The sequence below is a fragment of the Cibotium barometz genome, chromosome 50 (assembly GCF_041138505.1).
Source record: "Cibotium barometz isolate CiBa-2024 chromosome 50, ASM4113850v1, whole genome shotgun sequence".
Taxonomy (NCBI): Eukaryota; Viridiplantae; Streptophyta; class Polypodiopsida; order Cyatheales; family Cibotiaceae; genus Cibotium; species Cibotium barometz.
In genome coordinates this window covers 10,651,232-10,664,251 of record NC_141095.1, presented here as the reverse complement: position 1 = coordinate 10,664,251, position 13,020 = coordinate 10,651,232, and the positions used below count along the sequence as shown (strand labels likewise).

General features: G+C 36.7%; 1 protein-coding gene across 1 annotated transcript in view; it reads right to left on the bottom strand.

Annotated features, from left to right (window-relative positions):
- Positions 1-13,020, bottom strand: part of LOC147609785 (uncharacterized) — an 83,410-nt gene that overhangs the window by 33,173 nt on the left and 37,217 nt on the right. Inside the window, exon 11 of the mRNA XM_086786890.1 lies at positions 8,512-8,783. Within this exon, the coding sequence (XP_086643016.1) occupies positions 8,512-8,783 (272 nt within the window). The remainder of the gene's footprint in view (positions 1-8,511; positions 8,784-13,020) is intronic.

Sequence of the window (13,020 nt, the reverse complement as noted above, 5' to 3'; positions counted from 1 at the left end):
GTCTACTTCTTCGGCACCTATTGGTAGCCTTCTAGGCAATAGAACATTAATTCCTCTCTCCTTGCACTCCATGCCATGGATCAAGGAGACACAATACAGGACAAAGATTGAGATAGAGTACACACTCATTGAGTGCAATCTCTCTTTCAATATACTACGTAGGAACTAGTGGAAGAGCATGATTGCCGATGTTGCCACTGTAGGCAATGTGGATGGATGAATGGGTTTAGAGTACAATAAGATGAGGATCACCATAAGAAGGAAGAGAAGGAGAGGATTGAGACTTCTCTCCAACCTATCAAAGCAAGTTGGAAGAAGTTTGGTTGCACCATCATTTCATATGGTTGGAGTGACACAAGGCGACGCCACATAATAAATATCTTGCTCACTTCATATCTTAGCATCTATTTTTTGCACGCAGTAATGTAGACAAGGAAGAGAAGCAGATCATTTAACGATTTTATCTAGCACCACATTCGTTAGGCTATTGTGGAGGTGGAGGTGGAGGTGGAGGTAGAGAATGTGATGTAAGTGGTAACATACAATGCCTCTAACTGCAAGAGGATGGGTAAGTTGATCGAGGAAGCGTTTCCAAGCATTGTGTGGACTCCTTGTATTGCACACTCCTTGTATTTTCTTATAGAGAATATTCGAAGCTTGAGTTAGGTAAGGGTGCAGCCTACCATCGAGGATTCTACATGCATAGCTTCTATCTTTAGAAAGAAGCACCAGACATTGGCTATTTTTTGCTCCCATAGTGAGAAAGATATCATAAAACCCTCCAAGACTAGATTCCCTTATATATATTTGGTCTTCAAATGTTTGTATGATGTTCGAGATGTCTTCGTCGATCAGTGGGTGGTTGGGAGCCAAATACATAATGCAAATCATGAAGCCACAAGGGCCATCCAAAGAAAGGTGCTAGATGAGGAGTTTTGGACAGAAGCACATAACATCACCATAGTCTTGAAACCCTTCTTTATCCTTTTGCATGTCACAAATATGGGGGGATCTACCATGGGAACACTCTATCATCTTTTCCACAAGATGAAGAGAGAGCTTGCAGCATGCATAGTCATCTCTAGAGCCAGGTGAATATTAAATATTGAATTGTAAATTATAATTTTTATTTAATATTTAAGATTTATAAATTACTATCCATAGTATGTACTTATGGTTGTTGGCATTTACAAGGTGGATGAGATTATTCACCATGTAGAGAGGAGATGAAATTGGATGCGTCATCCAATTCATGGTATGGCAGCACTATTGCATCCTCTACAAGAGTGCAGATCTTTTCAAGGACACCGCGCTTCTATCCATGATACAGAAGTCATGTATTGACAGATGAGCAACAAGTACACATTGATCGAGAGATGATAGGATAATCCAATAACCTTGGAGAATTCTAAAAACGTGGTGTTCCATGCTACTAGAGGTGTGTAAGACGCCTCTAGATTGGTGGGATACACATGGATACCATCTGCCTCAACTAAAAGCCCTTGCACTGACTATTACCCTAGGTAATAATACAAAATACATATTGAACAAAAATTCGGCTCTAGAGTGTAAGATGCAAGCTTTAAGATTTGTTATAACTAAGACTTGAATCTTCGTGGATTTAAAGATTGTTCCTCCGGAGTGTGAGAGGAACTAGAGTAACTACTCTCTTATCCGTACAAAGATTCAAAACTGCTAGAGAGATTGTTGTTTTGCAAATTCAACCTTCCACTACTTCGGAGTCTTCGAAAGACAGATAGACCAAAACAAGTTTAAAAAATTACGACATACACTTTAAAGATCATTGTAAGCTTAAAGTGATTAGTTGCTAATAACTACTAGTGAATACATACGCCATAGGTTGATGTTGAGGAGTTCGAGTGCCCCAGCCAGTGGCATGCCAAGGAGAGCGACATAGTACGTGATGAGCAAGAGAAGATATACAAAAAGCTCACAGAGAGCTCAAGGTCATTGATAGACGAGTCACTCGAGCTCGGTCTCGAGCTCTCACGACCAGCTCCCTCACTTCTTCAACTCAGCTGAGTCGTCCTTCCACCCCTAGAGGCACCAAGGTGTATACTCATGGTGCACATTCCAAAGGGAGAGGTGCCATAGTGATCAGTAGAGGTGATCCAAAGCACCAGATGCAGACTCTTCGAGAGAAGATACCTAGGACCTCTACCATTGTTGAGGAGATATCGAATACTAATGTATCAGGTGATGTGAGGAAGCGAGAGCCACTATATAGTTCTAATGGGAATCTCCTCTCACAGATGGGAACTACTCAACATCCTCATCTTCAAGCTTGGATGATGATGAGTGAGAGCCAACCATATGGCTATTGGTATTTGTACTTTGTAGTATGTACTAGGATTGTAGCTTCAGCAAGACTTCATGTTGTATGTAGTGCAACTCATTTAACATTTATATAGCATACATGTTTGCATTTCAATTATTTTTTTGTGCATCTTTGTGTACCAATGTTGCTAAATTATAAATGATTTATAATGTTTTTTTTTACACATTATTTTTAAAAAGTGAACGTACTTAAAGTACTCATCTCGATGCATACTTTACATACTCGTATGCGTATTGTACCACACCGCACCGTTCCTAAAGTACACAACCACTATGCTAATCCATGCTATAGTTGAGGTGTCACTCTTATAGCCACTAACGGATTTCACTCCTAAGTCCACACTCGACGTCACTCTGGGTTTCAATCTAGTAGGCACTCCATTTGGTCATACTCCTTGCTCTCCAGTATGGCTCCTATACTCCTATAGATACTGTAATGATGAGTCTCTCATCGAAGATGAGCTAGGTGGTAGAGTACTTAGGTATCTATGTTAGCTTTGTAGTGTACAATTCAGCCACGATATCCTCACAAAGTGGCAAGGCCCCCCAGAAGAGAAAAAATATTACATTCTTGAGCAGCTTCATAGAGAGTTTCCACAAATGCTAACCCTCTCTGAGTAATTCAACAAGTGGATGCTTAAGAGAATAAGAGATCTTATGAGTCATCATAGGTCTGAAGTGCAAGATACAAGAAACCAAGAAAATATTAATCACAACAACAGGAGACTGCTAAAGCACACCTCGAAGGATTGAGGACTTCTAATTGAGGACTTCTTACCTTGGTGCTAGTGGCACGGCTAGTGGCACTAGGCACTTCCGTACATACCTTGTAAGTTTTCACCTCTTAGTTTTTGCAGTGTAAATAATATATGTATGAATTGCTAAACATATTAAAAAATCTTCCTTAAATGTGTGTAGAGATAAGTAGTGGGATGTGGTTAAACTCAAGAAGAGTATGACCTCGCATGGTCTCATGAAACTACCACCTTCTTCGACAAGAGAGAGCGGGTAGGACAAGAGCTCAATTGGATCCACATCTTCAATTATATAAGTATATAATATTGTCAAACTTTAAACTTTTCAACTTTCTAAATTTTACGTATAAATTAATTTATACGTAAAATTAATTTTACGTATAAATTAATTTATATAATATTGTCAAACTTTAAACTTTTCAACTTTCAAAATTATGTATAAATTAATTTATCTTTTTACATCTTTGTTTTTTTTATGTTAAATTATCCTGATAAAACTTGTGGTTCTATCCATACAAGGACCTCCGGAGGAGCCACGAAAAGCAAGAGAAGGTGTCTTGAGCTTTATATTGCTTCTAAGGTTTTTTAATGTCAATGAGCTTCTGTATCTTGGATATGAATGTCTGTGTACTTTTCGGTTTTCCAAATTTTATGCATAATTTTGATTATCTTTTTTACATGGTTGTCTTTAATGTATTTATATTTATAAGTGTCAGGCAAGATATTGTGGACATAATGGGGTAGATCAAAGAAAATTGTTCTAATTTGTTCCATTTTGCCCTAAATTTTTTTCCCAATATCGGTATGTATATGTCGGTATAAAGGTCAGTATGCACATCGGTATAAGCATCGGTAAAAACACCCATGCCCGATGCATATACCTACATTTTATTCAGAGGTACCATTGATATACTAGTCGATAAAGATACCGATGATAGGTGAATATACAAACGATCATGGTGATACCGATGTCGCGAAAAAAAATGTAAGTCTAAATCGCCTACATTTTATTCATAAGTACCATCGATATACTAGTCAATAAAGATACCTGAATATATAGACGATCATGTACTGATGAACATACAAGTGGTGATACTGATGTCGTGAAAAAAAAAAGTAGGTCTAAATCGTTGATATACATGACGGTATTAAACTAATCTCTTATACTGAGTACTCTCCTCTTCGGTGTTGCTAGCTCTAAGGTAGGTAGGCATGTGTCATCACCACACATAAAGCCTAAAAGCTCTTTGGCTACTAGTAGATTCCGAATCATGAAACTGATCCTCCTTTTAGGATAGCACACCAAATACATCTATAGCATTCAGAGCCATAGCTTGCCACCTTGGCTGTACAAGAACCCAGATGTCAAAATTCACACTTTAATACTTACACATAAACCAAGAAGCACATACGTGCACTGCCAGGTAACCCAATATTCTCTCTAGTGTTCAAAAACACTCAATGTGTGTACATATGCCTTAATCTTGACTTTGTAACACTACTATATGCTCCAAACAGAAAAGCCTTTAATTTTTCATACAATTTTGGCTTCAATTTGTGTTGACTTGCATCAATTTTAGAAAACCTCAAAAGTCGTATGCATTGATGGCCCCATTTGTACTAAATTGCAAGAATTTCAAAAAAGGCCCAGAAAATTTGTGAATTGTGACTCTTTAGTGTAGTACCTACAAGCTGAAAGCTTCATAAAATCTAAAGATCAAAAGAAATGCAGACCTGTAGACCATCGACATAACCCCTTGATGGTCGAGAAGAAGCGTCTCGTGCCGGCTTTGATAGTGGACAGAGAGTACCTCGACGAGAGTTGGATATGCAGAGGCTTTGATGGTGGACAGAGAGTAGCTCGACGAGAGGTGCACAGTACAACAATGGTAAGCTGGTCATCCCAAAACAGAAGCAGACGAGACTGGCGAATTGAATGCTGCAGGAAAAATAATGGAGATCAGTGGGTAAGCTCTTGTATAGCAGGCTGCTCAGTCGAGAGAGGGTGCTGCTCAGCCCAATGCCTCTCCTCCCCCCTCCCTCAAGCTCAGTCGGCGAGCCTCAACGACTCTATCATGAGATCCGCCATTGAAAAAGGGAGGAGCTCTCGGCTAGGCTGGGTGGTGAAGGAGGGTTGGGCGGCGGTGCCGCTCGATGTCAGCTGCGCTTTCGGGTGTTGGCGAGCAGGTGAAGGGCAACTCACCGGCGGGGATGTTTCTAAGAATGGGAAAGTAGGCAACGAACAATCTCCTCAATTGTGGGAGGCGACGGGCAGTCTCCTACGAGGTATCCTAAAGAGCAAAAGCAGAAGCAAGCCAAGCTCCGAGACTGAGAGAATGTTAGGGTTTCATCTCACAACCACAGAGAGATGGAGCTAGACACAGCACACAAAATGTTGAGACGCATCTTAACAAATAAGATTATTCAAACAATGGAGCAAGGTAAAAAATTTGACCGGTAATGTAGTTGAGGAGGACCATTGACTCTTGCCAAACTTGACGCCAGTAGAGACGGACCTCATACATATCCACGTGTCTATTGGTGCAAGCTTGCTCTTATGGGATACTTTTTGAGTTGTTTTCCATCTCCCAAAGCTTGAGATTGTGCTCAGTCAAGCTTGTAACTAGGGGAGAGGACTCCTGTCATCACCCTAGTTATGCCAACCTCCCACTTCAGAGGGCTGGAGAGGAAACTGCACGAGAAAACCCTTTTTTTTATGGTTTTATGGTGAGGACCTAGCCCAAAAACATACTCTTTGTTTGTTTGATAGTTTGTAGGTCCACACTTCATTAAATATGAGCACCCGGTCACATTATAAGACGTTGGTATATTCTAAGTTATTTAACACTTGTCCACAAGCACCTTCATTAAATAGAGGCGCCCAGGCACATTACAAGGAGTTGGTACATTTTAACTTATTTAACACTAGTCCACAAACACCTTCATCAAACCAAGATAGTATCCTAGGGGTAACTCTACCACAAGCCACAGTGCTCCGAGCTACGAGACGAACTCGGCCTGCTGGGCCATGACCACCACCAGGCCAAGATCCATGTGATCCTTACACATCACCGACGCACGATGGAGACCTCTTCTTCTCAGCCTGTCTTCACTATTTCAAATCTTGTGGCCACCCTCTCCTGTCCAATGATGGATCTCCTCCATGGACCCCTCCCCGCCATAGATTTAGGATAGAGTGCATTATGATCATTCTTGTATACTTTATAGCATGCTCCCCTATTTGTTATGTGCATTTACCTAGCACTTAGCTTCAGTTACTAGGATTCAAGTTTTTGTTTCCGTTTTCCAAGATGATGATATTCCATGGACACTTGTAATCATCTTTTGTCTCACAATCAGTGCCCAATAGTGGGTGTAGACCTCTGTATCAAGATATGCTCTCACACACGCACTCCACACACACACACACATAAAAGCATATATTCACACAAAGTCCTTTGTACTGAGTTTTTGTCAAACCTCCAAAATGCAAGGTAGGCTCAGCAATAATGAAGCCTAGCACTAAAATTATATATATATTTTTGCACTTTTGTTTGAAACTTTTTTTTGTCATTTTAAAAAAAATATGAAACTTCTGAAACGTTTCTAAAACTCGTTTCAAATCAAGCATTTCTAAAACTCCTAGTAACTATGATACCAACTCATTATATACCTATCCTTGTGTAAAACTTTTAGCCCTAAGATAACATTATATCCTACAAGGCACCTATGATAGACCACTCTAAAAAATGACACAGAGTGTTGATCCAATGTGTGTATGGTGGTAGTAGTTCATCACTAGAGAGGAAGTGTTGAAAATACCAAGTGATGTTGGGTAAATGTTAGGTGCAAAGGGAAGTGCTATGCGACCCTCAAATGAAGAAGAATTGTACTAGTCATAGAAGTAAGATTCAAAGGCTCAAAGGAGCTCCAAATGTGAATTATTATGTGGAATGTCCACAACCCAAAGGGTGACCAAAAGAAGGCGCCTAGAAAAAGATGAGGAAAGGCCCAAGTAGGTGCTCACTTCAAGGGAAGTGGTCCTCAAATCTATGCAAGATTACGGAATAGCTTAATCAAGCTTATGCGTCACAGTTATTGGCTAATAGAGATGTACTTTAGCCTATATAAAGGTCCTCTACCTAATAAAATGCCATATGATCTTTTTGCTAAATCTCTTGCTTGTCATTATTCCATAGTTTTTTCATCAACCCTAATCACTTTCTTACATATGTCAAAACGTTGATGCTAATCCATTTCTACACATCCTAACCCTCTCTAAGAATGAAATTCAACATTCATACCACTTAGAAAATAGCTTGGAATGCTTTATGCCTTCATCTCCAAATCCATTACAAAAAGAAACGGTATGGACTTCCCCACATCAAAATGGAACAGAGCCAATGTTGCAAGTGGAGATTATCATTCTTTTGTCATTTCCTTACTACATGATAAAGACAAGGGAAGCCATCCCATGTGATTGTTCTAATAATAACAAATCCGAGCTCACTATGATCATCTTGGACTAAGGATCAGAGATTCGATATTCCATTAAATCCATGCTATAATCCAAGAAGATACATTTGTGTCTTTTAGCATCTCATTTGATATTCTCAAAAGATGAAACATTTTCATGACATTCACACCCAATGATATTTGAGTGTGCGCCATAAGATAATCTACCCAAGTGTTTGGTGGCAAAGGCATTTGGTTTAATAAATTTGGCTAAATATACATTTAATTGGTTTTGTAGGGTTTCTCTATGGACTTCACAATGGATGCACATACTTGTCTACTTTGAGTACTTTTAGAAAGTTGTAATTTACATTTCTAAAAGTGTTACTTTGGATGGGAACCAATTTAAGCAATTTCCATGCTTGGTAGGATTCCTTGGTTCTATAGGTTTGGTCTATGTGGCAACATACTCAAAGGTGTCATCTTTCTCTCTGCAATCGAAGAGACCTTCTATTGTTACTTCTTTTAGATAGAAGGAGAAAGTTTAAGACTACCTTCTTCTTGGAGTTATCTTTGGGATAAGCTTCCTATAAATTTTTGTTATCTCAAGACCTTCTCAACAAGTTATTATAGTGTATGGCCAAGAACCAAGGAACACCCTCTATGTAGCATTGTGGTGCTCTTCTAAAAGATTTATCTTTTGTCTAAATAGTAAGTTTATATCTAGTCTATCGAAAAAAGTGGTTCTAAGCCTACCCAACCTCCATCCAAAAAAAAGTGAAGCTTTGTAGCCATGGACAAGATATTGAAAGAATCTAATCTACCATGACAACATCACAAACCTTACTAAAAAATAATAGACTAAGAAAATGACTTACTTTATATATGCTTAAAATGATTTGAGTGTATGATAAAACAAAGACCTAAGGCATAACGCAAGTACCTCAATGATCACGTTCATTTGGTCTATCCAATTCCAGCATACAAAAATCCAAAGAATCAATTTTCTCTGCCATCCCTTGAATTCTTGGTTTTCCATTTTACGATCTTGAGAGAGAATATTCCAAGATAGTCGATGATAATTTAAGAACCGTTTCCACTCGCGTGGAAGCTTGCGATCTCCCATTGTTGATTCACATAGTTTTAAAAGTAATTCTCTTTCCATGGGACTATAGCTTGCTAAAAGAAAATGAAAGCCTTTATGGATAGCTATACCTAGACATCAAAAACCAATTAAGTTTGTTAGAATAACCTATAAATGTGAATAAGTCTTGGAAAATGATAAAGAATTTCCAAGTTCTTTGAGCAATAAATAATCAAATAATACAATAAGTATACATCTTTTTCTAAAAAATAACGTCTACAAATACTACTAGGAAAAGGAACACAAAGGTTAGACGAAAGCTATCCTTTTGACCTAATTACTGAGTTCTTTGCTTCCTACCATTGTAGACTCACCAAATTTCAAAGGACAGCCACTTACCATTTGCAGTGTCCTTTTTATGATAAGAAATGGTATACACTTAATAAATGCAATACCATTCCTTGTCATAAAAAGAAGGGCATTTCAAAAGACAATCACTTCATCATTTAGAGTGTCTTCTTTTAATGATAAGAAATGGTATACACTTAATACATGTAATACCGTTCCTTGTCATAAAAAGAAGGACACTCCAAATGGTGAAGTGGTTGTTCTTTGAAATATAGTGAGTCCAAATGAACAATGTAATCACAATTTTTTTATTTTTAAGAAATTCCATTAGATTAAGTTTCTAAAAGTAGGTGCTATTCGTAAAAATTGATCAGAAATACACAAGTGAAGCGATTTATAACTTAGTAAAAAAGGGACCCTCCTTTATCTTATACATTTAACACAATCATTCACATTAGCAAATAATAATAATGTTAAACAAAAAAGATTCCCAATAAAAAAATCAAACATCTCATAAAAGGATTATTTTTTAAGAAATCTATTTGATGTGGGATTTCTAAAATTTTAAGTGAGTTTGTTTGTACAATCATCTAGTCACAAGCGCAAACACTTATTTTTCTATTAAACATAAGTAAAAGAACATTATGAATCTATAAGTAGAGTTGCATGTGCAAGTAACATGCATATGCATCATTACATTTTTTGGAATAACTTAAACAACTACTTTCTCTAGCTTGAGTATACATATATGTTGCATGCACAAGAGTACTATGCCACAAAGTAAAAACAATCATAAGTAAAGGTGTAATATTTAGTGCATGTACTTCTCAAATTTCACTTTGACGATATTTGTTAACTCGTTTTTTCTAGCAAAACTATCTACCCACCAATTAAATCATCAATCTTCTCTTTAACATAACTACTAAAAACTTGTCTTCCCCTTTCTGTCTTCGTCTTTCTCTTCTTCCTCTAAGAAGAACAATAAATATAATGCTAATTAATAAAACATGGAAATCTATGGATAAAAAGTTGGTGGAAGTTTAAACACCATAAGAACAAGAAAGAACAAGACTTGAAGAAACATAAGAAAGTGTGTTGAAAACAAAAGAACAAAGCATGCAAAGATAGGTAAAAACATCAACTATACTTTAAATTGATTAATGGGTGCCATTTTGGCACCAACGATAAAGAGAGAGAGAATTATCCCACATCCTTGAACATTCGTTGTTGCTATCCTACAAAGTATATGGATGAATAGTGCTACGGACAATGTGATGTATTTTTGAAGGGTTCAACCTACTCTTAAACGAAAGAGCTTCAATATAATGAGTTCTTTCTAATATAGTATTGATTTTTCACTCATAAACAAGATTCCAACTTGTATTCTTTTTTTAAAAAATATAACTTCGTTGGGAATTTTTTATGGTAGACTCCTAAACTCGCAAAACCCACATTTAAACAAAATTTGCTTTTTTATAAAAACTATAACTCGTAATTTTTATTTCTATTATCGATATTAAGTATGAAAGTGTTTTTATTGGAGAAACAATTTAAACATTCTTTACCATACTTTAATTCTATTCAAACCTAGAAGTAGTTATTGTTATCAAGGATGCATTTTTTACTTCATCTATCAAGTATGGGACAATACTCATGATATTGTATGATGGATGATCACATGATTTGATATTTCATGATAGATGGTCAGATCATTTGACTTTTATGAGTGAAGATCTTAGTATCATAGACATACTTTTTTACTACTAAATTGAAAGTTACAACACATAGATTTTGTAGCATAGATATATTAGGATTCAATGATTTGATTAAGTTTCTAAAATGTACTACTACTATGTCAACACTAGTGTCTCATAGATCTAACATCTATCTGAAGGTATTTAATCTATGAATTAGTAGGGAGTAATTCAAAATTTGATCATATCTTGCATGTAATTCATCAAAATTCGGCTAGTGATAAAGGCATGGACTTAAAGCACTCAATGGATTCTATTAGTGGCTTAAGTTTTTTCCATCCCTCAAAAACTCTCGTGGTAGAAAGAATTTTACAATATATAAGCTTGCAAATGGCCATTGTACTATTGTAGTGGTGTCCTTTCTTGGGTTTTAATAAGAGCATTTCTATTGTGATGAACCTTCCTTTGGTTGAGCTTTGACTATCCATTGTACTATTGTAGTGGTGTCCTTTCTTGGGTTTTAATAAGGGCATTTCTATTGTGATGAACCTTCCTTTGGTTGAGCTTTGACTATCCATTTCCATGCAAAATAAGAGATTTTCTACTCAACTTAATTAGACAAGAACTTGTTGGCAAATGAACTTTTGGTGAGCCTCTTACAACACCTTGGATGTTAATATAATAAAATATTAAAACAAGACACAATTTGTCATTTTTGAAGTAGTGTACCATGGGATGAAAAATAGCTCAACATTGAAAGACTTGGTGGAAACCTTGCTATACAATCTTAAAAGAGCAAAAACCAAGCACTTTTTAGCTTGACAATAAGTTTTTCAAAATTGTTACATAAGATGGATAAGCAAGTAGATTGAGAAATAACCTTATACGACAAAGCTTTCTTCACAATCACGAAAGAGGTGATAGGTCTACTGGAACAAGAGAAAGAGGCAAAAACAAGATATTTTATTCATTCAAATGTTTGGGCACCTATTCAAAATTCTTCTCTAAGTAGCTAATACTACTTCATTATCTTCAATGGTGTTTTTTCTAGCTATACTAGGAAACTTTTTGATGATGAATAATATTATATGATCTCATGTTTTTTTTTTAATACTAGCTTGTTTGGAAACTTTTTGATGAGATAAAATATCTAGAAGTCTACCCCCTTTTCGTAAATCTTGTAGCATATGCTAAATAATAAAGGAATCTATCACCTTCAGGTTCCATGAGGTGGACCTTTGGTTGGTTTGAGAGACACGAAAAAAAGAAACTAATATGTATGGCACTTTCAAGTTTGAAAAGAAAGCTTTACATGGTACTCTATCGAGGGAGTAACTAACCCTTGTGAAGAGATCAAATGTGTATGACCATGCATACCAAGAAAGGTAAAGTTGTAATGATTAAGACACACATATTTTTTAACATATACATACATCGTTTAGGTTTTAGACTATCTAGGAAGGTAGCATAGAGATATATGCATAAGGTCTTAAGTTTTATTAAATTCCTTTAGATGTGTGTGTGTGTGTGTGTGTGTGTGTGTGAGAGAGAGAGAGAGAGAGAGAGAGAGAGAGAGATTTTTCACAAATGAGATAATCATTATTATGGATTGTAAAGATAATTAAAAGTGCAGTTTTACTGTCTTGAATTCCATCAACAATCTTTTGGTTAGTACACTCAATTGTGTTCTTCTTACCAAGCCTCTTCGTCACTAACCAAATCTATTCCTTTCATAACGATGGCTATGGGCTACATTACCTTAAAAATATCAAATTCACTACTTGCTTCTCATTTGAGTATCCCTTGTAGTTTCAAGTGAATTATATTGGATAAGTAAGGCTTGCAACAATGACGAGTATAGAGTAGAGAGGTCAGATTGCTACCATAGCAATGCCCCAATACTTTGCCTGTATACTCGACAAGGCAAAGCCAGTTATTTCTTACCGCTTCAACTCACAGCAACACTCCCAAAAAAAAATGTAAAGCCACTGGTAGATCTCTGGGAGTGATTTAGACATGTGGAAAATGGAAAAACAAGCTATGTAAGAACAGTGATGATGTTGTACACCCCATTGTGCATGTTGGAAAAGTCCCATTGTCTATGCAAGATGGCAAAATAAAGAACTTCGCAGATGTACTTCATATTTCAAATATTGCGAAGAGATCACCTCATGACATCTTGGCACACATGTCGTATGGCTTGGACATTTAATATGATAGATTATAAGGCTATTTCAGTGCCATTAGAGTAGAATACAAAGGCTTCTGGAGATATATGTGAGCTTTTGAAGAAGCCCCACAATGAACACTTATAGTGGCTAGCTTA